This window comes from Patella vulgata, chromosome 4, assembly GCF_932274485.2.
Source record: "Patella vulgata chromosome 4, xgPatVulg1.2, whole genome shotgun sequence".
In the NCBI taxonomy this organism is placed as follows: Eukaryota; Metazoa; Mollusca; class Gastropoda; family Patellidae; genus Patella; species Patella vulgata.
In genome coordinates, this window is record NC_065882.2 from 46,884,011 (window position 1) to 46,909,221 (window position 25,211).

Here is a 25,211-nt window from a genome sequence, read left to right on the forward strand (position 1 = left end):
TGTCTATAAATTTGAAAACAATGTCGCAACGACTGAATTGATCTCTGACAAAGCCTATTGATTTTTAGGGGGTTGGGTGGCCGAATGGTTAACTCGTGAGGGTTGTATCATAAGGTCTGTCATTGAGTCAATTGGTGTAGTTGTGATTCCCTTCTTGTAGGGTCGCCTGTCCAACCTCATGGGTTTTCTCCCACTGCTAAAAGAAATAAAATTGAACTATATGTTAGTCCCAAAATGACCTAGTTTGTGTCCAGCGGACATTAAACCCTATCTCTCTCTCTCTCTTTCTCTCTCTCTCTCTCTCTCTCTCTCTCTTGATTTCTAATGATATTTCAGATTAACTTCTAGTCGAGGATTAGGAGGTTTTGTTCTGAAGTTAAGTGCTGACAACAATTATCTGTTCTTGGTCAGATGATGACGATAATTATCTTTCTAAAATATTTTAGTTTTCTTAGTCAGATGGTCTCTGATTGTACGAAAAATCATGTATTTAGCTGGTGGACACTCTAGAGGTCACAATTTTTATCCGATTTTAATGAAACTTAAAATGCATGTTTATAGCCCAAAGATCTTGGTTCCTTTTGCTAGTCACGCACATCAGACTGTAACTTCCTAGATTATGGTCCCTGATTGTACAAAAAAAAATCGCATTTTTAGCTTGTAGGTCCTCTAAAGGTCACCATTTTCATCTGATTTTAGAAACTGTTTGAATATATCATTAGTACAGCATAATGAAGGTTGATTTTGATTTTCGTGAAAATCCGAACAAAACTGCCTGACAAATTGGCCGCTCCTTGAATGCAAATAGTGTAAAAGTATGTAATGCCAAGGTTGTGGACCCTTCAGAGGTCACAATTTTTGTCTGATTTTTGATGAATTTTAAAATATTTGTTTATATCCCCAAAATCTTGGTTCTTTTCGATATTCGCGCATTTCAGACCATAACTTCCTGGATTATGTCCCCTGATTGTACAATAAATTGCTTGTTTTTTTTAGCTTGTCTTCTGTCCATCTCTTGCAAAATATAGGTACATCTTGCATAGCAACCGCTGGTTGAATTTATAATCCAGGTAATTACCACCAGTTGTGTCATTTTGGCTTATAAATGGTTGCCTGACAACCTAGCTTTTTCAGAACTGAACACAAAATGATCAGGAATCTAAATTCCAGTGGAACTTTTCCGGTTTTAATTACCTTTCAAGCTAGGCTTGTTTCTAACATGATATAAAGAAATCTAAACAACATCTCCCATATAAAGATGAAGACAAAACATAAAACGATCATAATGGAACTTTGTTTATTCTGCCTGTTTGACTTAAAGGAGCTAATTCTCTTTGATTTGGGTCAAAATGGAGTATTTAATTGTGTTGATATGATGAGGTTATTTTGATTAGTGAGTGGATAAGCTCTATGTTATTAGATTATTGTTTTGAACTAGGAAGCAGCGGAGGTTGGTTTGTTTTACTGAATTTAGTTTCATTTTTGGCTCCCTGTGTCGACACAGGAATATATAGTCGATAATATCTCAACATCAACATTGGCCGTAAAATTTTGCACAAAGACGATTGTCAGTCCACAAGACAAATCAGCACATAAAATCCAATGAAATTGACATTTTTTTTTTTTGACCAACATCAAAGTTGTCTAGCCGTTTTAATGTCTCAGCAGAATATTGATTAGATCAGAAATGTTAACTATTTATTTTATATATTCCATGAAATATATTTTTATTTGATTCATTGATCATTATACAACAGCACAATAAGATTTTATCACATTCTTATTTAATACAATATCTTTTATGATCCTTAGCTAGGTATATACATGTACTGTATAAATATGCAATTAAGGCAAGAACATATTGTTAGTACTATTAATTAGATTAATGTCATGCTATGATTAATTATATCATAAGGCAATATGTTTTTGCAGTTCTGTACCCTTCAGCATGAGGTCATCAATTATTCTCTTCTGTTGGTCCATCCTCACTTTTCTTGTCAACACAATACAACGGGAAGAAATCTGGCTGATTTCTATATAGTTAGTCCTTTGACTGAATAGAGTTTTAATCAGATTTTTCTGAAACTGTTAGGAAACTTGTATTATGACAACACAAGGATCCCTATTTTCATTTCGGCGAAATCAAATTAATGTTTTTAGACCCTTTCTTGACCAACTGTTTGCAGTTCTTGTCCGTGCAATAAAGGCTACAGTTTATATCAGAATTTTCTGAAACTTTTAGGAAAGTTGTATGATGACTAGTCAAGCAGTCCCAATTTCAGTATGTCAAAATCTGATTAAATGACTTAGAGTTATGCCTTTTTTGGGTCGAAACTTGTTCAAACTGCATGTAATGCTAGTCAGCACATGCAAGAGGCTAGAGTTTTTTTCATCAGATTTTTCTGAAACTTTCACATTGCAGGGGATGGGGGCGGGGGCGGATACAGGAATTGTGTAAGGAGTAGGGGGGCAAATGAGTATGTTGCCGATGGAATGAATTTTTTGACCTTTTGCTTGCTATTTTTCACAATATAAACCCCTGCTAAGTAAACCAAACAGTGCAATTTGTTACATTTAAACAGTTTGTGACAATGAGATATACAAAAAGAACAAAACCCTGAGCATTCCCAGCCAAACAGATTCTTTCTAGCTCTTTGAAGCTTGATATATTATACAAATATACTTTTTATATGCCCACATTGAAATATGGTCATATATTGTTGTTCCCCCCCCACCCCCTGTCCGTCCGTCTAAATGCTTAAGTTAATATCCGATTGATATTAAATTTATACACAGTATTTAAGGTCATAAGACGAAGAAGCCTATTGATTTTTACCAATTTCCGATAATTACTGCCAGAGTTATGGCCCTTGATCTCTTTGAGATATCTTGTGGATGCTCTATAGGCTGAAGTTAATATCCGATTCATGTTAAATTTATACACAGTGTTTAAGGTCATGAGACTAAGAAGCCTATTGATTTTCACTGATTTACGATAATTACTGCCAGAGTTATGGCCCTTGATCCACTTTGAAAAATATTGTAGATGCTCTAGAGGCTACAGTTTTTAACAAATTCATTTCAAATTTGTTGTGCAGCATTGGGGTCATCAGAGGACGCACCGCTTTCTGAAAACATTGTGAATACCATTGTAAGAGACACTAGTTTTTAACAGATATTTTTAAAAATTTGGTGTGAAGCATAGGGGTCATGAGAGGTTGAACTCTTTTCCAAAAACCTTGTGAACATGATAGAGCATACAGTTTTTAACAGATTTTTTAAAAAATTGTGTGAAGCATTGAGCAGTTATGCCCCCTTTTCTGTTTAATCTGCTGTGATGTTTTATTAGATACCGTGCATGGCTACTTTTCTGTATGATGACCCCACTACTTGGAGATTTAGTACTTCAGTAATTGGCTTTTCATTTATTTGGCCAAAAGGCTGATTTTAATTGGTTGGTGAGGAATCTCTAATGATATCTGTGAGGCAATGCTGGAATTTAACATGATCTTTTGAATTATGAGAATACATTAGAATTTTGGACAAATTAAATATTAAGAGTAAATAAATGTATAATATGGTCTAAAGATTGTTGTATTTCAAGCATCCTTCTCCCAGAAATTCAAGGTGTATCAAACAATCAATGTTTTCGAGGGGAAACATTGGAATTTAGTATATAAACGTACGTCAACAGTTTCTTTTGATCTTTAAATGATAATCTATCTGCACAGTAACCATAAATGAAATGTTTATGTAAAATATAAACTTATTACTTGGTTGCTTATTCTATCACATTATTACCTGTTATGCAATTTTATTCCACACATAAGTCCATGTGAATTTATTCTTTAAATTTCACAGCTGAAAATATATGTCCAATTTGTGCTTTTTTTGTCACAGATTCTACATGTATATATAAGATAAATACTCATTCTCGTTTATGTTGGAAAAAGTAAACCCTTGGGACAAAATCCTCCATGACACAAAGACTTCAACCTATGGCCCCACTGTCTTCCTTTTGTACAAGATTTCTTCCCTAAGGTTATACAATTCCCAGAATAATCTCAGAGATGTAGTTTTATCCCTCATATAACTCATACATAGAAAATTTGAGTGTTCCTGAAGTGGACTTTTAAAAGAAGAATCCATGATTGACAATAACCTTAATAAATATGATTATATACCTCAGTAACCAGCAGGCACCATTAATTAGGGTACATTAGACTACATTTTATTTATCAATGAATATTCTGTATGAATGGATCTTTTGGTAGTTACGATAGAACATTTTACTTTCCCTAAAAGTGGGATGAGTGGATAGAATATGTCACCACACACAATGCTCAATTAAAATCAGTACATTGAGAATTTGTACATCTTGTTTTTGTTATGTGAATTGGAGATTGAAGAATATAGATGCTTAGATCCATGCCATTTCTGCAAGTACCAGATTTTGCCATTATACTGAAAGAACAGCCCGATCACAAAAGCTATTACTTAGGAATATTTATTTATGATGAATATCCACAAAAATGTTTTCTTCTCACATTTCTCTTTTAGACACATATATTATAAACTATCCTATTAATGGATTACAGATATGTTACTGGATGATATGAATGATATCCTGGCATGGTTTTCAGCTTCTTGTCTTTCATATACACGGCACACATATTACTCTTGTTTTACATCTTTCTCTACTTAGTCTGAAAAAAGAAAAAGAAATCTGTTTTATTAATGACAAACAAGAACAGAATTATATAAAAGTACAACTTGTGGCCTAAATGGCCGAGGTAGGAATGATGACATATTCTTAAAGACTTCAGCCAATAAAGACTTGGATGGAATTTCATTTCATTCATATTCAATGAAGACGCTATTATGATCAGTGTATGTAGCAATTCCATAAGAGGTGATGAGGATTACTTGGTCAGAATGAATGTCCATCCTAGAGTTTTTATCTAAAAAATGTTGATATCTTTTTTGTACGTGACGTAGTCATGGCAACAGCCAGGGGTGACAGTTTTTTTAGCTGCCAAAAAGAGAGAGGGGGGAGAGAGTGCCTGGGGAATCGAAGGATATAGTTGATTGTTATTTCGCGCTTATAGTTACAGTAGAATGTATAGATAGAAAAATAATAGCTGTGTACTTTTATGATGTTTATCGAAAAATAAATAGATCATCTAATAACTTTTGTGTTCAGTATTCGGAACATTACTTTTTTCCTTATGTATTAGATGTTGATGAAAATAAGTTTGATATTGACATTTAACACTTTACTGACCCCTGTCAACTCTTGTCCACATTTCAGATAGCCGAATGCATCGTTCCTAGCATAATGAGACTTACTTCTCTTACAAACAGACAATTTTCCCTTGTTTGTTTACTTCCTTTCTCTTTGTCATTTTGCAAGTTAAAAATCGCAACAAATTTATGCTAAAACAGTGATATGTCTTAACGAAAAATTTCTTAAAATCACTCTACAGATCAGAGTTTCTAGATTTCTTTCAAGCAACATAAATTTATATGCTTCCATAAAGCTTAACCTCTTTGATTGGGATCAGATTAAAGTGTTGAATTTTGCTAATTGGGTGTGTTATGAAAATTTCATTTTTATATGTCCACATTGAAATGTGGTTGTATTTTGTCAGCGGTCCAGCGTCCACAATTGCTTGTGGACACTCTAGTGGCTGAAGTTAATATCTGATTTATACACAATGTTTAAGGTCTTCAGACGAAGAAGCCTATTGATTTCCGATAATTACTGCCAGTGTTATGGACCTTGCTCACTTTGAAAAATCTTGTGGATGCTTTAGAGACCATAATTATCATCTGATTGATTTTATATTTATACACTGTGTTTACAACTATATATAATCGTTTCGATTGACTTTAGTTTATTACACAAAGTGTAAGGTCTTTTCAATGATTTTTGATAACTTGAAGAATTAAATCCATGGTATTAAATGTTTTGTATACTAAACGTTAGCATGGGCCAAACAGATTCTAATGATTTTCTGATAATTACTTAATGTGTTTTTACTCTTAATCAGATTTTAGTGTATTATAAATGTTTCATTACCGACAAAAATAAAAATGTGCGACAACTCTTGTTGACTGCCTGGACGATTTAGCTGCTGTGGGTGTATGTTTTGTTGCCTGGCAACCTATCTTTTTTAACTTTTCGTTAGATCATGATCAACTATAGAAAAGCGATAGATGAAAGATCTACTGTTTTATACACAAGTTTGGATAGATAAGGTTGGAGATATAATACATGTATCTTTGGAAAGATAAATGATTCTGCAAACACTATAAAATACAAAGTATATCAGGGACAGAACCCATCTCTCAAAAATAACTAACACATCAAATTTATCCAAATCAAAGCAGTCCTATCATTTTATAGCCCAAATTATCTCTGGGCCAAATGTGACAAATATTTGTACAGTATGGTGCCAAAGGCTATACACGATTTTTGTATATAGTACCATTGGTTGAGAGGAAACATGACCTTCACTTTGTATTTTAAATAATGATATCCAGGGCCTCGTTTCTCAAAATCTTGACTAAAGATAAAATCCAAATTTTAGTAGATACATCAATTTTGATTGGCTAAGCACGAAAATCAATCTAATATTATCCAATCAAATTACTAAAATTTACGTGTTGGCATGCACACAGTAAAAGATCCCTTGATGGTTGGCACTGATTTCTGGGCAAAATTTCCTTCATAGCACACTACATTGCGTATGTCCGTCTTCATTAGCACAATTGGTGTAGAACAGTAGGAAGTAACACTCCATTTCAGTTCATTATATGTCATTACATGAACTGCATTCATGAACACGTAGGCAGCCAGTTACTAATTGCGCGATGGATGTTAATTTCTTTATACTGATAATCGTGGTGGTCGAAGAGAAGACAATTTGGACTACAATGATTGAGTCTACCAAACTAACTGTTTTGTATAGTAGAATTGCAAAATCTACTTTTATCCATGGCATCAGGTGTTTTAAACATATAATTGAGCAATAGGATTATCCTTATAATGAATCAAACAAAGCTGTCATGAAATACTGAACAGTAAACATTTAGATATGTCCGTACACCCATCCAATCCAATTTCTTTGGCAAACAGTAAGTTTTTAACTAACACAGAACATAACTTTTACCTAATGAAACTACAGAATGTATTGGAAGTGTTAAGAATGTGCTACACTTATATTACTATTTGTGATGATAACTACAATTGCTTTATAAATATCTTGCCTGCACCTACCAGTGGCTCAGTGAGAACAGGGGTTGGTTAGGAATTCTTCGTTCGATCCCAGTATTGGGATATTCAGACGTGGTTCCCCCTTGTCAGTGGTGCAGGAAGGAGGGCCTAGTAAGGAATATCATCTAGTCGTTCGGAACTGACAATAAACCTGTGGTCTCATGCACACAATGGTATGCAAATGTACTAAGCAGCAAAAGAAACGTCAGGTTGGTATGTTACTCTGAAGAGACGCATTGCATAAAACTTGCCAAATGTATTTATTGTATATTTGTGACCACATCTCCAACTTTACCTGAGCAATAAAGCTCCTTCCCAAACACAGAATTTAACCCAGGAAATGTTCTCAAAACCCAACCTGACTTCTGAGATGGTAATGTGTTCTCCATGATTTTCATGTAACTCATGCTGCACGTGCTGTTCACTGGGACCAACCCTATAAAATGCACCCCCATACCTGGTTGAATCATTCATGCTACAATGTCAGCAGCATGCCACGACTCACGACAGCTCAGAGGAACCAGGTGCTTGGAAGACTCGATGCTGGCCACACTGCCCAAGCCGTTGCCAATCCCTTCCAGGTCAATGTTCGGACCATCTACAGGCTTAAGCAACGTTTTCGGGCCACCAACACCACAGATGATCGCTCTCAGACCCCACGTCATACCACATTTTGCATGTCATCAAAACAACATTTTCCAGCATGACAACACCCGTGCCCACACCGCCAGAGTTACTCGGGACTTTCTACAGCAGAACGATGTCAACGTTATGCACTGGCCAGCCCTTAGTCCAGAGTTAAACCCAATTGAACATCTTTGGGATGAAATTCAGAGGAGACTTAATAACGTTGTACCGGGGACCAAACACAGCCGAAGGATTGCACCAGGCTTTTCTGAGTGTGGTTCCAGGTGCCAATGGCATTCATCAATCGTCTGGTCCACTCCAGGTACAGACGCTGCACTGCTGTTATTGACACTCATGGTGGACACACCAAATACTGATGTATAGAGTGTGTACAGACTCTAAACTTTCTCGTAATGTCTTGGAATTGTAATGAATTAATCACTAATGTGTCAACATACTGTTCACAAAAAATTGCTTTGATCCATTTAGTAAGTCATTTTCTAGAATGATTTGATTAAAGTGCCTCTCTGATTTTGAAATCATACTGACGTTTTTTTTTTTGCTGTTTAGTATAAAAGAAATCTGGACAGTTTGAATTTTCTAAAGAGAAGACAGAAACACCATTGTCGGGGCAGTATTTCACTCTTAGCATACTGCATTGTGTATGCTCATCTTCATTAGCAAGATTGGTTCAGAAATGAAATGAAATGGGGTTTAAGATCCTATTGGTAAGTGCGCTAGCACCTTACTCTTTGAGCCATCTTGCCTGTTTATAATTTCTGATGTAATGTCCCTCAACACAGAAATCTTGTGCTCTGTCATCAATCCCATCTGTCCACTCGTCCATAACCATATGATTGAAATTTATGCACTGTGTTTATGTTCATGAGACAAAGGAGTGATGATTCCCCATGATCACTGTTGGAGTTATTACTTTTGACCAATTTGGAAAATTTTGTGGACACCCTAGGGGCTAAAGTTATCATGATTGACTTGAAATTAATACACATTGTTTATGTTCATGAGATGAATAATCCTATTGTATTTCAACGATTAATTACTGTCAGAGATATGGCCCTTCATCAATGTGAAATTCTATGGATACTCTAAAAGCTAAAGTTATCGTCTGATTAATTTGAAATTTATATCGTGTTTATATCCATGAGATGAAGAAGTCTATTAACTCAAACTGTTAAAGTTGTATGTTTACTTGTAATAATAATAATAATTGTTTATTCTCAACTATATGTTCAAGCATGGGTATGGAAGTTACAACAAACATTTCACATTGTGATGCATAACAATATCTAACTAAATATCTTACAAAATAACATTAATTTTCAAGACGTGTGGTACATATTAATGTTGATGTAATCGTCAATATTTAATGTTGCGTATCACTTAACAAAGCTAAATTTATATTCCTCCCACTGCTAAAGACCCCTACGCACAAGCGAATTATTGAAATAAAATTGAACCATGTGTTAGTCCCGAAATGACCTAGTTTGTGTCAAGTTAAACCCCATTTCTCTCTCGCTCTCTCTCCAACATTTTATATACACTCTTCATTATTAATTAGTATATTAAGTTGAATTGAATCAGTTATATGAGGTTTGATAAGTGGTGAGAGACATTGTTGTCTCAAATTATCATAAAATATGTGATTAATATAATAAATGTTAGGAAGAACCAGAAGGCAACCAATTTTTAACTATACGTTTAATTAGTGCTTATGGACCCTCATGTTAGTGTTATGCTAACATTATTTACAAAATAATAAATACATGTCAGCCTTTGTGGACTGCTCAAATGACTTTCCTGTATTGGAGTATGTTTCTTTGCCTGGCAGCCTATCTCTGCATTTAATGTAGATTTATAGTACCTTAAACTGTCTATTAGTCTGTTTGACTCTGATGAAGACATTGAAATTATATTACTTTTTGCATTGCATGTAGATGTAAATCACCATCACACTGGCTGTCCGTCCGTCCATCAATCACAATTGCTTGAAAATATTTTTCTCCTGTCACAGGGTTGGGCCTTTGTTGTATTTTGTAACCTACACTTGTTGTTTCAAAATGATGATGTTCAACAGTTCATCAGAAAGCAATGTTTGCTGTAACAGTAATTTTATGTTCCCTTATCAGATTTTCATTGAAATATATGACATTGACATATTGTTTTGCTTGTAACTATAAGATTAATGCAAAGTGGTCTGACTATCAGGTTTAATTGAAATTGTAGACAGTTTTACTTTGTTTTTGTATATTTTTCAACAACATGCTGCTGTTGACAATAAGAGATTGTGACACTTAATTCTCAAGTGAAATCATGGATTGTTCTGACTACCAGTTTGCAATTATTTTCACTTAACAGGTTTTTCAATTTAGACACAACTAGTGGATAATGTATTAATATCTTTCCTAGTTAAAAATACACAAATAATAACATGTAAATTAAATTTTGCTACACATATACCAGTTCTATAAAGAAACTCTTACATTATTGCATTATTGAATTCCTGCCCTGGTGAGAACTAAATCCTTACAAATTCTCAAGTTTTTTTGATTGGTGGAAGTCTTAAATGTCATTTTCACGCCAATCTTCAATTTATCGGATGTGATCATTGGAAGGATTTCATAATACTGGGATTTTTTTTGTTGTCTTTTGTAAAATGTCTATCTATGTCGTACAAAAAGGTATCGTTTTGTTTGGTAATAAATAGGTATAGTGGTTGAGAGAACATTAACACAATGTATTCATTTTAATGACTTGAAGGGAAACAATGATCACCTCTCCTCAAAGTGACTGATTGGCTTGTTGCGCCCACATCAACCATTCTAAATGTCTAAATCTTGTGGACAGCTAATAAGTCTGTCTTCTTCCTCACAAGAATTTTTAACAAGGCGGTATTTTCTAATTTACAAGAAATCCCCTGCTGAAGAACTGTTAATACTTTTTCCTCTTCACTGTCAAAATTGAGTCAATACGTATTACATAAATTAAAGTGGGAATGTACTTGACTTTATATTACATATTATTTAGTCTTTTGTTTTTATGCTCTAAGGTTTGTTCTATCTCTAGATTACGAGGGAGTTTGAATAAGTTGAGTCCAATGTATGAAATGGAGTTAAATGGGTTTTAAATTAAACTGTCCCCACTCAAACTTTGCTCAATAACAAATAGGTTTAAAACCCTCATTAAGACATAACAAAATATAATCAGACTACTAAAACCGGATGACTGTCTGTTTAAATCATGCTTATATAGCTATTAAAGTTGGTAAAAGGCTACTACATCCTCATAACCCAGAAACATAATTCATCTTAAAGTGTAAAGACACTGATTATTGTGGGTTTGTTCATCAGTCTGGAACCCAAAAGGTCTGCTTCTAATTGAGCTAGAATATTCAGTCGTAGTGTCAGTATTTATTACGTTTTGTAAGTATGCGTTATGAGTTCGATGATGAGCAATATTAGCTTTTTTCAGCCAAAATAAGGATATAACCCTTTTGACACAGCATGACCTGCATATGCAGGCAGTGTGCTATGAGGACAATTTTGCCTGACTTGCCTACTGTTCATCAAATTCCAACAGTCAAGGTTTTTTTTAATGCACACATCAACGAGTATATGGACGTTGAAATGCCCTGTCATGTAACCTCATCTAAGCTACATGTATGTTTCTGGTCCTTTGTGTTATAATGATGTAGATAATTTGGTATTACAAGAGTTCCCATTGATATGCTGTTTATCTTCATTTCAAAAGAGGGATTAAATAGGTTTTCTTGAAAATATGTTTCTGATGATTTGTTCTCCTACATTCTGGTCATGTTCAGTAATGTATAATAATTGTCCAGCATGTGATGATCCAATCAGATGGAAAATATGAAAGCAAAATTTATTACTCATAATTTCGTAATTTTCTGTCAACATTGTCATTATGAGAAATGTTTAGGAAGTGATAACTGTTATATTGAAAATTACAGAATGTTCTGATAATACCATTGGGACCAATAGCTTATAGCTGTTGAGATATATTAAGTTGAATAATAAAGGCATTTTTCATTGAAGACAAATTGAAAAGTTACTGTTAAACAAAATTAGTTAAAGACACATTATGGGAGATTAGATAACAAGCTGGAAGTTATCACTTTAATAGTTAAAAACTAGATAATGTAAAGGGAATTTGCTGAAAATTTCAGTCAAATTGATCCACTCTGAACCAAGATTTTAGCGATTGAATTTCGGGGCGAGCCTCGATCATCTGACATCGTGAGTTAATTATGGTCTGGATAAGTTAATTAATGTCTAATTAATAATTTAGATAACATTTCAGACCTAAAGAAAGAAGTGCAATTGGCAGATTTAGCTCTTGCATAATGTATGTTTAAATTGAAAAAGAGATTGTCAGTTTTACTTTAGATTTTTCTAAACTGTGTCTCATAAACTTTAGATAACATTTCAGGCCTAAAGAAAGAAGTGCAATTGGCAGATTTAGCTCTTGCATAATGTATGTTTAAATTGAAAAAGAGATTGTCAGTTTTACTTTAGATTTTTCTAAACTGTGTCTCATAAACTTGTGTCATAGATTTTAGGAAAATGTAGATGGTGTGTGTAATGCTTGGTGACTAATGAAACTGGTTTCTATCTCTCTTTGTGGAATATAGGCAATTAAATCTAAAATTTAAGACTCGAACCCTCTATTTTTTTGAGTACAGTAAGCTGAGCCAAGAATCGTGTACTTATTATCACAAGTAAGTGAAATTTTTTTGCTGTTTTGAAGATGATTTAGAAATTTAGGAAATTTATTGGAAAAGACATTTTTTAAAACTTGTCATGGGCCGTCCAGAAAGAAGACAAAGGGAAAAGAAATGGGCAGAGTGGATATAAGTGTACTGTTCTTTAGTTTTAAATATATGAAACACTTTATTGAGTTTTTTTTCGATTAAAAAATTGCTCTCTGAACTATTTTGTTATTGGTAAAAACTCTTCAGAATCGCTGAGAATGCATATATATTTAGACATCATTTTGTAACAAAAATTTAAAAAATTGTAAAAGCCCCCCCCCCCCCCTCAACCTCTAGCAGCTCACGCCAGCGGCGTGCGGTTATATTTCATATTATTTTGCCAGAAAATGATGCTGAAAATACCCACAGAGTGCGTTTTAGAGCTTCTAGTTTTCAAAAAATTTCGGGGGGACCCCCAACTCCCTTCTTTACCAATAGTCCCCACCACTAATTTTTGGCGATCTGCACCCCTGTTTGGATGGGACGAAACACTGAGGTCCTTGACAGTTGGAATTCGATTTAAGAGTAGGTCGTAGCGCCACTGTCAGGGCAAAATTTCTGTTTTCCGTATAGCACACTGTATGGCGTATGCCCATCTTAATTAGCCCAGTCGGACCACAACGGAGGATGTTAAAACACATTTCATTTCATTTACCACATTTCAGAGAAATCTATTCAGCCATTATCAAAAAGAAGTGGATTTTGCAAGACAATTTCTATTTGACCCTTATACTGCTGTCTAATCCAAGACACAAAATAATATCTACAAGTAAGAACAGTGTGTTATTTTGTAAACATCGAGTAACAGCAACGGTATAAGCAGTAAAAATCAAAATCATTGCAGCAAATATGCTCTGAAAACCGTAATGATTTATCAATAATCAGTTGTTGATACCTGCCTGTAAAATAGTCTACTAACTTAAGATTGGCTTAAGAAGTAGCCTAGAATAATTATTGAACTGCTTACAAATGGGAAAGTCATAACCTCCAAGATTAAAAGAATGAAAAGCCATTAACTGTAATGTATTCTCTCAACCAAAGCAGGGGTTATTTGCTAAGGAATATGCAGTATTATCCATACAACGTTTTAAAGGGATGTTGACAAATTTAAGTTTGTAAATGTGTTTTGCCTTATCAATATATTAATATTTGTGGCATTAAAAAAACATTTGTAAAGCAAATCGATTACAATATAATGGGATTCATTGATCACTAAAGAAAACTTTGATAAATACTAATATAATGCACTGATTGATTGTGTGCTATTTTGGGAGGAAGGGGCTGAATTAACCCTACATTGATCAGCCATGTAGCTAAATTACCCCTAGTCTTACATGGATTACAATATAATGGGAGCAATGGATCACTAAAGAAAACTTTGATAAATACTAATGAAATGCAAAGATTGGTTCTGTGCTATTTTGTGAGGAAGGGGCTGAATTAGCCCCGTAGCTAAATTACCCCCACATTAATTAGCCCAGTAGCTAGATTACCCATACATTTAGTCTCGTAGCTGAATTACCACTACTTGATTAGCCCTCTAGCTTTCAAATGATTTTTGCAATTACTACCTGTTTTGTGGTAGTTTATATTAGATATCATTGAATATACTCTTATAATTTTTTGGTACTTGACATTTTCCAAACAATGGGGTGGCTAAAAAGTATCACAAAGTAAGTGGTTGTATTGGACTATATAAAACGGGTAATTATTTCCTGTGATTTCCTAATAGACAATTTTTTTTTATTTGTTATCTGGTAATTTTCTTCCCACTGACTTCAGTGTTCAATCCATACTATTTTTTGTCCCCTGTTTTTTGAAGAAAGCAGGGCACAATTAAAATGGGTCCAACTGTCTGTCCGTGTGTCTGTCTGTCTGTCACACTTTTTGGGACAAGATAATTCTCCTAATTGAGCTTGAATGAAGGTGAATGCCTTGATGGAGTTCGAAGATGAGCATTTTCTGAAAGGACGAGACTTGGTGTAGGTGTTTATAGGTGAATCCCTTGACAGTGTTCGATCTTGCGCAATTTCTGCTAAGGCTAAGCAGAGATAAGCAATTTGATTGGTTAAGACTTTGGAACACGATAACTGGGTGAGAGTGATTAACTCAGAGTATAGATTCATTATTTGACTAAGTTCGATAATGGAAAATTTCTGCTTAGGATAAGTAGTGATAAGCAATTTAATTGTTTAAGACTTTGGAATATAACAACTCTGCTTTTAATTTAGGTAGAATGTTTAAACTTGCTGTAGATGTTTATTAGGTGAATGTCTTGCTTTGGAACATGATAACTTTGATTACAACTGATGGAGAATGATTGGTGTGGTTTCCATTACAAGCTTGTAGGTAACATGGTCTAGTGTTGTCTCTCTTTTCGCTCTCACAAATTATTGAAATAAAACCGTATCATATGTTAGTCCCGAAATTACCTAGTTTGTGTCGAGCGGACCTTAATCCTCATTTCTCTCTCAATTCAAAATTTTCCCTGATGGAGACTGAATGGAAAATATATAAACTTAGTAAAGATGACCAAACATATGCATCACAATATGTTCATCCCAAAATGACCTAGTTTGTGTCCAGTGGATGTTAAACCCATTTTTTCTCTCCCTCTCAAGTCTAAATTATCCTTGTTAACAATTAAATGGAATATATTAAATTTGTAAAGATGTCCATACGTATTCTTCATCTGGGTATTGATAAACTGAACATTTTATCCCAATTTTTGGAGTTTTTAATTTATTTCCTCTTTTTTTTATTATGTCTTGGCCCGTCATTTTTATTTTGTTAGTAGGAAGGTTGCTTGTTGTGGGTAACATTCAACTTTGGTCCTAGTCCCTGCCAAGAACGAACTATAGCCTCTCAAATTTTGGTTCACATTAAATTCAATTTTCAGAGAGTTGAGTATCTGGCCAGTACCAAAATTTATTTGGCAGAAGAATCTTAAAACTCTGTGTGTGGGAGGAGCCTGGATACCCCTACTAAAGCCCACAATTTCGTCTGTCCAAATCAATTATTGTCTGAATAACAGATCATCCAAATTTAGTTCCAAATTAGCCCATTTTTTAAATTTTTTCCTTTAAAAAAAATATTTTTCCAATTTGCCAAATTGGTATCAACTGAATCAATCTAATATTTTGTGGGGATGTATCTGGGTACTAACCCAACTTACAGAAAAAAATTGATCCAAATCCCTGACCCAAGACTTATCACCCTCTGCATGGTGATCTCGCGGACAAGCTCTTAACTACATCTGATGAAAATTTGGAAGAGGTGAAACATTTCGATAGTGATTTATCTTTTACATGTCTAATCTTCCACCTCAAAATCCTTAATATTCACCTTGACCTGACAGAAAATGTAAATCCAAACCTTTTACATAAAACAAATAGGCATGAAATGAAATGAAATGGGGTTTAACGTCCTACTGTTTTGCTCCGAACTGGGCTAATGAAGACGGGCATACGCCATACAGTGTGCTATGATGGAAATTTTGCCCGGACAGCAGCACTGCGGCCTACTCTTATATCAAATACCAACTGTCAAGGGATCTTTTACGTGCACGCCAAGGTGTACACGGTTTTTCGTTTCATCCGAATGACTAGACAGCTGTCCTTGTCAGGCCCTCCGTCCTGCATCACTGACAAGGGGAAACCACGCCGTAAAATCAGGATGAACTTTCTCGGCCAATGCAGGGATCGAACACCCGACCTCCATGCTAGCGAGCCAGCGCCTTACCCACTTAGCCACCGTGATCCCCACAAATGCTATGAATTTCTTTCAATACATTTGTACATCATAAACTTGGAACTATTGTTAGCTCAAATGAACTCAACATTTTGTGTGGTTGTAATCGGTTGTATATTTGTTTTTTTTGGTAAATTGCAAAGCCACTGTAAATGAAGAAGTAGTTTAAGCTATGTTGATTTTTAGAAGTTCATTCTCAAAGCTGAATTTAAAATAGAAGCCAATGAAAACATCTGAACAATTGTTTTCCATTAACACTTTTTTATTCTTTTATCATGCCTGGTGACTATAGCTGTGTTTTACCACATGGTGACACAAATTATAACATTATACTTTCAGTTATTGGATATGATGGATATTGAAAATTATAGCAAGTTAGTTGCTGTTCTCTTCCTGAAATTCAACATTTTGAGAAAGATATATTGTGTATGCCAATGTAGTAATAATGTATATAATTGCAGATGTAATCATTCCAATTTTATGGTTCTTCATAACGATAGTTTTTATCGTGCATGGTTATGGTATTTATTGCCCTCTTTTCAGCCAGTTTATAGATTGGAGCCATTAATATATGACATGGTGAATGGGTGGTAGATATACAAATTACAATCAAAACTCAAAATGTTACAGCATATTGACTGACTCAAACAAATTATGAAGAACAATTAATAGAAACTTATCCAAACTGAAATGAATGTACTACGTATCGTAAATCAATAAGTTTCGGTTCCAAGGAACATTATTAGGAGTTAAAGTAGAACAATGATTATATCAAATTTTCTGATTTTACACTTGAATAAAATCAGTCAGACAATTTTTATTGACTTAAGTTACTGATGCATGGCCCCATCATAACGCATCATATTCTATAAGAAATAATGAAATGGGGTTTAACGTCCTGGTTTTTTTTCACTAACCAAACTAATGAAGACAGAGATGATACAAACATTACTGATACTTGGTATTCATAAGTTCATTGGGCCATTGGGTCAGCTTTAGGCTAGATCAATTTCTTTTATTTTTTTTATACGCCCACATTTTCATGTGGACGTATATTGTCGTTGCCCCTGTCCGTCCGTCCGGACGTCCGTCCACAATTGTTTGTGAACAGTCTACAGGTCACAATTTTTATCCGATTTCAATGAAACTTGAAATATAGGTTTATCACCCTAAGATCTCAGTTCCTTTCGATATTGGCATCTATGGGACCGTAACTTCATGGATTATGGCCCCTGATTGTACGAAAAATCACGTTTTTGGCTTGTGAACACTGTAGAGGTCACAATTTTTATCCGATTTTGTTGAAACTTGAAATGTAAGTTTATAACCCAAAGATCTCGGTTCCTTTCGATATTCGCGCATATCGGACCGTAACTTCCTGAATTATGGCCCCTGATTGTACGTAAAAACGCGTTTTTTGGCTTGTGGACCCTATAGAGGTCATAATTTTTATCCGATTTAAAAAAACGTATTATTACATCATCGTTAAACCCTAAGGACGGTTGATTTCGAATTTCGTGAAAATCGGCCCAAAACTGACCGACAAAATGGCCGCCAAATAGCGTAAAAATATGGTATATCAAGGTTGTGGACCCTATAGAGGTCACAATTTTTATCCGATTTTGTTGAGACTTGCAATGTAAGTTTATAACACAAAGATCTTGATTCCTTTCGATATTCGCGCATATCGGACCGTAACTTCATGAATTATGGCCCCTTATTGTACGCAAAAACGCGTTTTTTGGCTTGTGGACCCTATAGAGGTCATAATTTTTATCCGATTCAAAAAAACGTGTTAATGTATCACCGTTACACCCTAAGGACGGCTGAGTTCGAATTTCGTGAAAATTGGCCCAAAACTGACAGACAAAATGGCCACCGCCGTTCGTTCTCAAATAGCGTAAAAATATGGTATATCAAGGTTGTGGACCCTATAGAGGCTACAATTTTTATCCGATTTTGCTGAAACTTGAAATGTAAGTTTATAACACAAAGATCTTGGTTCCTTTCGATATTCGCGCATATCGGACCGTAACTTCATGAATTATGGCCCCTGATTGTACCCAAAAACGCGTTTTTTGGCTTGTGGACCCTATAGAGGTCATAATTTTTATCCGATTTAAAAAAAAAACGTGTTTATATATCACCGTTACACCATAAGAATGGCTGAGTTCGAATTTCGTGAAAATTGGCCCAAAACTGACAGACAAAATGGCCGCCGTTCGTTCTCAAATAGCGTAAAAATATGGTATATCAAGGTTGTAGACCCTATTGAGGTCACAATTTTTATCCGATTTTGTTGAAACTTGAAATGTAAGTTTATAACCTAAAGATCTCGGTTCCTTTCGATATTCGCGCATATCGAATGGTAATTTCCTGAATTGTGGCCCTTGATTGTAGGAAAAATCACTTTTGTTTTAGCTTGTTTTCTGTCCATCCCTCGAAAATGTGGGCGTATCCTGCCTGGCAGCCGCTGGTTGTTTCTTGGACCCGCCAACTTAAAATTGACAAAAATGGAGTATAAATAGAATCGAAAAAAGCCTGAATGTCAACAAAATATGTAATAAAATGCATGAAATAACAATGAGTGCCCCGGTAGAACATGATCGTATTGCCTATGTTGTTCGCCGATCATTATGTCGCAAAGTAGTTTTATTCAAGTTAACATAAAGTTCAAGTTATAATTTTATTATTTTTTGTGAACTTTACAAGCTCTTACTTGGTCTCATGTATAATCCGCACATGGGAGTAGAGCACCCAAAACAGTCTGTCCATCCACAATTTGTTTGTTGACACTCTACAGGTCACAATTTTTATCCGATTTTGATGAAACTTGAAATGTAGGTTTGTCAAAGAAAGATCTTGTTTTTCTTCGATACTGGCATTTATTGGCCCGTAACTTCATGGATTATAGCCGCTGTATGAAAAATCACAATTTTGGCAGTGTGAAGTCAGCTCAATTTTCATTTTTCGATATTGGTGATTAACGAAAAAGAACTAGCTTGTTTTTCAATATATTTGCGAATGTCGAAAAACGAGCTACTCAATTTTTTATATTCAAAATTGAATCTCAAAAAAGCAGATTTGATAGATGTATATCTACAGAATGTCTCCAAAACACATTTGATTAAATAAGTTTTCTAAAATGAAATAAAGAATTAAAAGATATCATAAATGAGGATGCCTGAGCAGTGGATTCACATATTTACTGTACTTTCTTCTTGTTTATTGATATTGGTGAATGGATTCACATACAAACTATGCTTTCTCCTTGTTTTTTGTTATTTGCCAATATGAAAACATCAAGGAGAAAGTGCAGTTTTTATGTGAATCCACGGCTCAGGCATTCTCTTTATGAAATCTTTAGTTCGATATAGAAAACTGATTTCATCAAATGTGTTTGGGGGACATTCTTCAGGTATACATGTTTAACATCTGTTGTTTTTCAACATTTTAGTTCATGAGATGAAAGAGACTATTGATTTTCAACGATTTCTGATAATTACTGCTAGAGTTATGGCCCTTGATCACTTTGAAATATCTTGTGGACACTAGAGGCTAAAGTTAATATCCGATTGACATTAAATTTATACACAGTGTTTAAGGTCATGAGACGGAGAAGCCTATGGATTTTCCGATAATTACTGCTAGAGTTAAGGCCCTTGATCACTTTTAAAAATCTTGTGGACGATTTAGAGGCTAAAACTCCATTTCATTCATTCATTCATTCATTCATTCATTCATTCATTTATTCACTCTAGAGACTAAAGTTAATACAAATTGTTTAAGGTCATGAGACAAACAATCAAAACAAATTCTAATGTTTTCTGATTATTACTTCATGGGTTATTATTCGTAATCAGATTTTCATGTGTTTTAAATGATCTCATTACTGACAAGAGAAAAAATATGATTTAAACTATCTAAGGCCATATATAGTTATTTGATTACCTGGTTAACTTGGTTCATTTGAACCATTTTTTTAATTCAATGTCTACGATAATATACAAGATAATACTCTGTTTTCCATCGTACGTGACATATGACGATGATATTATGATCATACTGCACGCCTAAGTTTAGGATGTATTACGATTACACAATGTAACTAAGAATAGAATAAAGTCAATTGGAAGGCGTCTATTGATTGGACAATAAAGAAATAATTTCGGGCTTGCAAGTAGAATTTTTATGATTGGTTAATTTAACTAAAACCCAAAGTAGAATTCTCGCAAGAAATTACGAAATATGAAACGTGTAGAATGTCGTAACGAATCGACTACTATAATGTAATTTTCTAACCTTTATGATTACATGTATATTTTGAATGGTGGTTACATTTTTAAATAAATATTAAACAAGGTAGAATATAGTTAGAAATGCAGAGAAGTATTTGGATTGGATTAACAATAGCAAAACTCAGTACAAGGTTCGTTGACTTAGCCGTATGACTGCAGTCGACATCGTAGGGTGACAGTTACATTCTAAGATTTTCAAACATCAAATACAAAAGAAGGACAACAGACTTTGTTATAAAGAGGAATATGATATGGGACACAATTTTATGTAATGGTGGACATCTCCAAATAACCGTACCGTTCAATTTGAACTGTTTAACCGCCCAATTCTAACCGTTTACGGTTATCTGACTAGCCGTAGGAGCACTAATTCTAAATAACAGTAATATTTCTGATTCGTTGTTACAGCAGCTTTGGAAAATTATGTTTGTTTTGTTTTTAATTTGCTATATCATGAACTATACCGTTAGGAACGGCATCTTTTGGTTTAGTAAAATTAATATCTCCGAAGCGCCTTCATTAGGGAAGAATAGCATATTAGTAGTATCTTCTCTTTGTTTTTGCAAGGTTCTCAAAACAATCGTTGAGCTGCCTAATCGGCATGTTTCTATATTAGATTTATTGATCTGTAACGTTTCGTAGAAAATAGTCTTGATTATCACAGACTTTCATTGAGCCGGGGAACGGTGTCAAATTTGACAACGACCCCTCCCACGTGTATGGCGCTACTGTATTTCTGATTCGTTGTTACAGCAGCTTTGGAAAATTATGTTTGTTTTGTTTTTAATTTGCTATATCATGAACTATACCGTTAGGAACGGCATCTTTTGGTTTAGTAAAATTAATATCTCCGAAGCGCCTTCATTAGGCAAGAATAGCATATTAGTAGTATCTTCTCTTTGTTTTTGCAAGGTTCTCAAAACAATCGTTGAGCTGCCTAATCTGCATGTTTCTATATTAGATTTATTGATCTGTAACGTTTCGTAGAAAATAGTCTTGATTATCACAGACTTTCATTGAGCCGGGGAACGGTGTCAAATTTGACAACGACCCCTCCCACGTGTATGGCGCTACTGTGTGTCGCATGTGCAGCTCAGTGGTTCTGTTGGGCCAATAAGTTCTTCATCTGTGAATATACTCTCAAAGCATGTCAAGTGTCCATGACTATTTATCATATGACAACCTGCATAGGTATTTACATTTCAATATCCCCTACTTTTTTTTGAAGAGTATATATACTTATTGTGGTATAATTGTCAAAATATTTGGAGATATTTATTTATGGTGAGGCACCCTATCTCTACATTCAATTCTTATATACTCCTATATTTAAACACAAAAGATATATATGTAATATCAGCATTATTTTCCAAAAATATTTGAAATCTTTCGATAGTAATAGTCATTTAAAGCCGCTGGGGTTTCATTGTCCCATGTCGACAACATGCAGAGATTAAGAAACGACATAAATTGAAACAAGTTCATGGTAACCCTTTGTTTCTTGCTTAAATAAAGAATGTAAACTAAACCGAATGCATGATTGTTTTGACAATTATTTGACCTGGTCTGTTGAAGATCAATGTGATCCAAAACATCTTAATTGCCCATTACAGATAAAATTTTCATTCTTGGTTACCATACAGGTTTGCGTTTACTACACTTTGCATAACATCAATGAATTATATCGGCATAACTGCAGTTCGAAATTGCTTTGTGGACATTGGTCAAATAAACGGGTTGTTGTCGTGTCTGTTGGGCATTGGTTTAAAGGCCTACTAGAGCAAACAGAATTTGATTTTTTTGAGCACCGGTACATAATATCCTAAAAGGCAACGAGAACTTGGAAGTCTATAATTACAATATGACAAATCATTGTAATAGTATGTTAGGGTGCCCCACCATAAATAATTTATCTCCAAATATCTCGACAATTACACCACAATATTTATATATATATATACCAAGCCTTAAATCAGTTTCTCACATTTATAGTCACTAAATAAACGGTCATGTTGTACTTAATAAGCTATGACCATTTAACTATCGATAAAAAATAGACTGAAAAACGATTACGAGTGTCGGCAAACATCTGGGCACTTTTGATTAAAAAATAGGTTATGTGCCCTTGTTTTGAAATTATTCTCGCTTAACCAGTCTACTGACCATTTCCCATTTGATTGACAGGCCGGGATAATCAAGACTACTTTTTACGAAACATAACAGAAAGCTGGAACAAGAAATTGAATTTAGAAACACACAGATTAGACAACTCAACAGTTGTTTTAAGAACCTTGTAAAAGTAAAATGAAACTACTGCTAGTATCATGTTCTTGCCTAACCCGAGTGTTTCAGAGATTTGTACTAAACCAAAAGACGCCGCTCCTAACGGTATAATTAATGATAAAGCAATTTTTTAAAAAATAAAATGAACAGGATTTCTAAAGCTGCTGTAATAACCAAAAAGCTAAATATTACTGCTATTCGGAATCGTCAACAATAAATTTTTTATATAGTTGGTAGATGTGTAGAGTGTAAAAATGTTCACGTGCGATGGCTATTTATAGACTTTTGCTCTGAGTGTTATCTCGCTGTGTGTATAGCCAGAAATCACTTTGAGACAAGCCACTGAAGCGTGCACATTCACCATGTGAGTTCAACTTTTGCTGCATGGGGAACCCTAAATATGTGGATTTTAGTCCTGGAATGTGTCAAGTTAAGGGATGTTCCAACAACACAGTATGCAGTGTTCTGATACTGTACAAATAATAATATATTTTATTTTACTGTCGGTAACTATTCTTTTCAATAATTATTCCACCCTTTACTTTTTAGACATTTTGTGTAGGATAAAGCACGAGACTGAGGTTATGCTGGGGAAAGAAAGACTGAAGAAAATAACCTGAGAAAAAAGTCGAGGGTTTTGTCTGAGGCCTTTCTTCCCCAGCATAACCAAAGTCGAGGACTTTATCTTGCTTATAAACCGTCTATGTTTACATGTATGCATGATGAGAATATCCCAGAATTCCCGTATAAAAAACCTTATATCATGTTTTCTTATGAAAAAAAGACCTACCCTGGAAGAATAACCCGGTGCAGGTTTAAACAAAAACTTTCAGAAGAATAACCCCAAATTTCACTGTATATATCCAAAGCCGCCCCCGACTTTCAGACCGCAAGTTATTCCGAGCATAGAATATACCCCAAAGATCAAAGAGATTTACCATACAGGTTTATAAGAGTTTATAATTACTAAAGATTTATATTGTGAAATTTAGTGCTATTTACAACATCTTTGGTTACCAGTATAATAAATAAAAATACCATGCTTTCATTATTTATATTAGAGCTGACAATTTGGATTGCGATTATGTTGCAATTTATTGAAAATCTAGATTATGATGAAAGTATTGCTATGGTCATCAATTGGGAAGTTGAAGATTTAATGTTGAGATAAACTAGTACTAGTAATATTACCTTATAAGGAATAACCTATTTTGAACTACTCTTCAATTCATTCTTGTTCACTAAGCTCACATATTATTGTACATTCTCACTGTTATTGTACTTTATGATGATTTAATTTCTGGGAGAAATCTAGGTATCATATTTTCCAAATTTATGCTGCTATTTTGACTATAACAGCTGTAGTCGGCAAAATTTTTAATCAAAGACCATTTCACCTTAAGGTGACAGACATTTGCACGTCAGCATAATATATTTTACTAATCGTTGTGTATGTATGATTTTTCGCGTGCACACTCTCAATTTTTTGAGGGGATTCCGCGTGAAAATTAGAGCTCTCAGGGGGGCCCGCTTATACGGGTGGACTTATTGTTTAATGGGGGCCTGGGAGGACACCGTCTTCCTAAAGTCCCTGCCAGCACGCCCCTGGCCACCTTTCGAAGAAAGCAGGGGACTATTAAAATGGGTTCGTCCATCTGTCTGTCTGTCACACTTTTTGGGACATAATAACTCTCTATTTAATTGAGCTAGAATGTTCAAACTTAGTGTAGGTGTTTGTTATGTCAATCAATGCCTTGATGGAGTTCGAAGATGAGCATTTTCTGCTTAGGGTAGGCAGAGATAAGCAATTTGATTGGTTGATGCTTTGGGACGATAACTTTAGTTTTAATTAATTGAGAGTGATGAAACTTGGTGTATAGTTTTGTTACAACAATACATTGATTAATTTCGATAATGAGCATTTTCTGCTCAGGGTAAGCAGAGCGATAAGCAATTTGATTGGCCGAGACTTTGGAACACAATAACTCTCCTTCTAATTGTGGTAGATTGTTAAAACTTGGTGTAGGTGTTTATTAGGTCAGTGCCTTGATGGAGTTCGTAGATGAACATTTTCAGCTTTGGGTAAGCAGAGATAAGCAATTTGATTGGTTGATGCTTTGGGACACGATAACTTTAGTTCTAGTTAAGTGAGAGTGAGCTAGGATGCTTGGTGAATAGTTGGTGT

The 25,211-nt window shown here is 34.6% G+C and overlaps 2 protein-coding genes across 5 annotated transcripts in view; one reads left to right on the forward strand and one right to left on the reverse strand.

Moving 5' to 3' along the window:
* The window catches only part of LOC126817601 (focadhesin), a 310,529-nt gene that overhangs the window by 33,447 nt on the left and 251,871 nt on the right, over positions 1-25,211 (forward strand). The window lies entirely within an intron of this gene.
* Positions 1,746-25,211, reverse strand: part of LOC126817607 (FMRFamide receptor) — a 130,802-nt gene continuing 107,336 nt past the window's right edge. Inside the window, exon 3 of the mRNA XM_050544696.2 lies at positions 1,746-4,706. Coding sequence (XP_050400653.1) covers positions 4,655-4,706 — 52 coding nt within the window. The 3' untranslated portion in view covers positions 1,746-4,654. The remainder of the gene's footprint in view (positions 4,707-25,211) is intronic.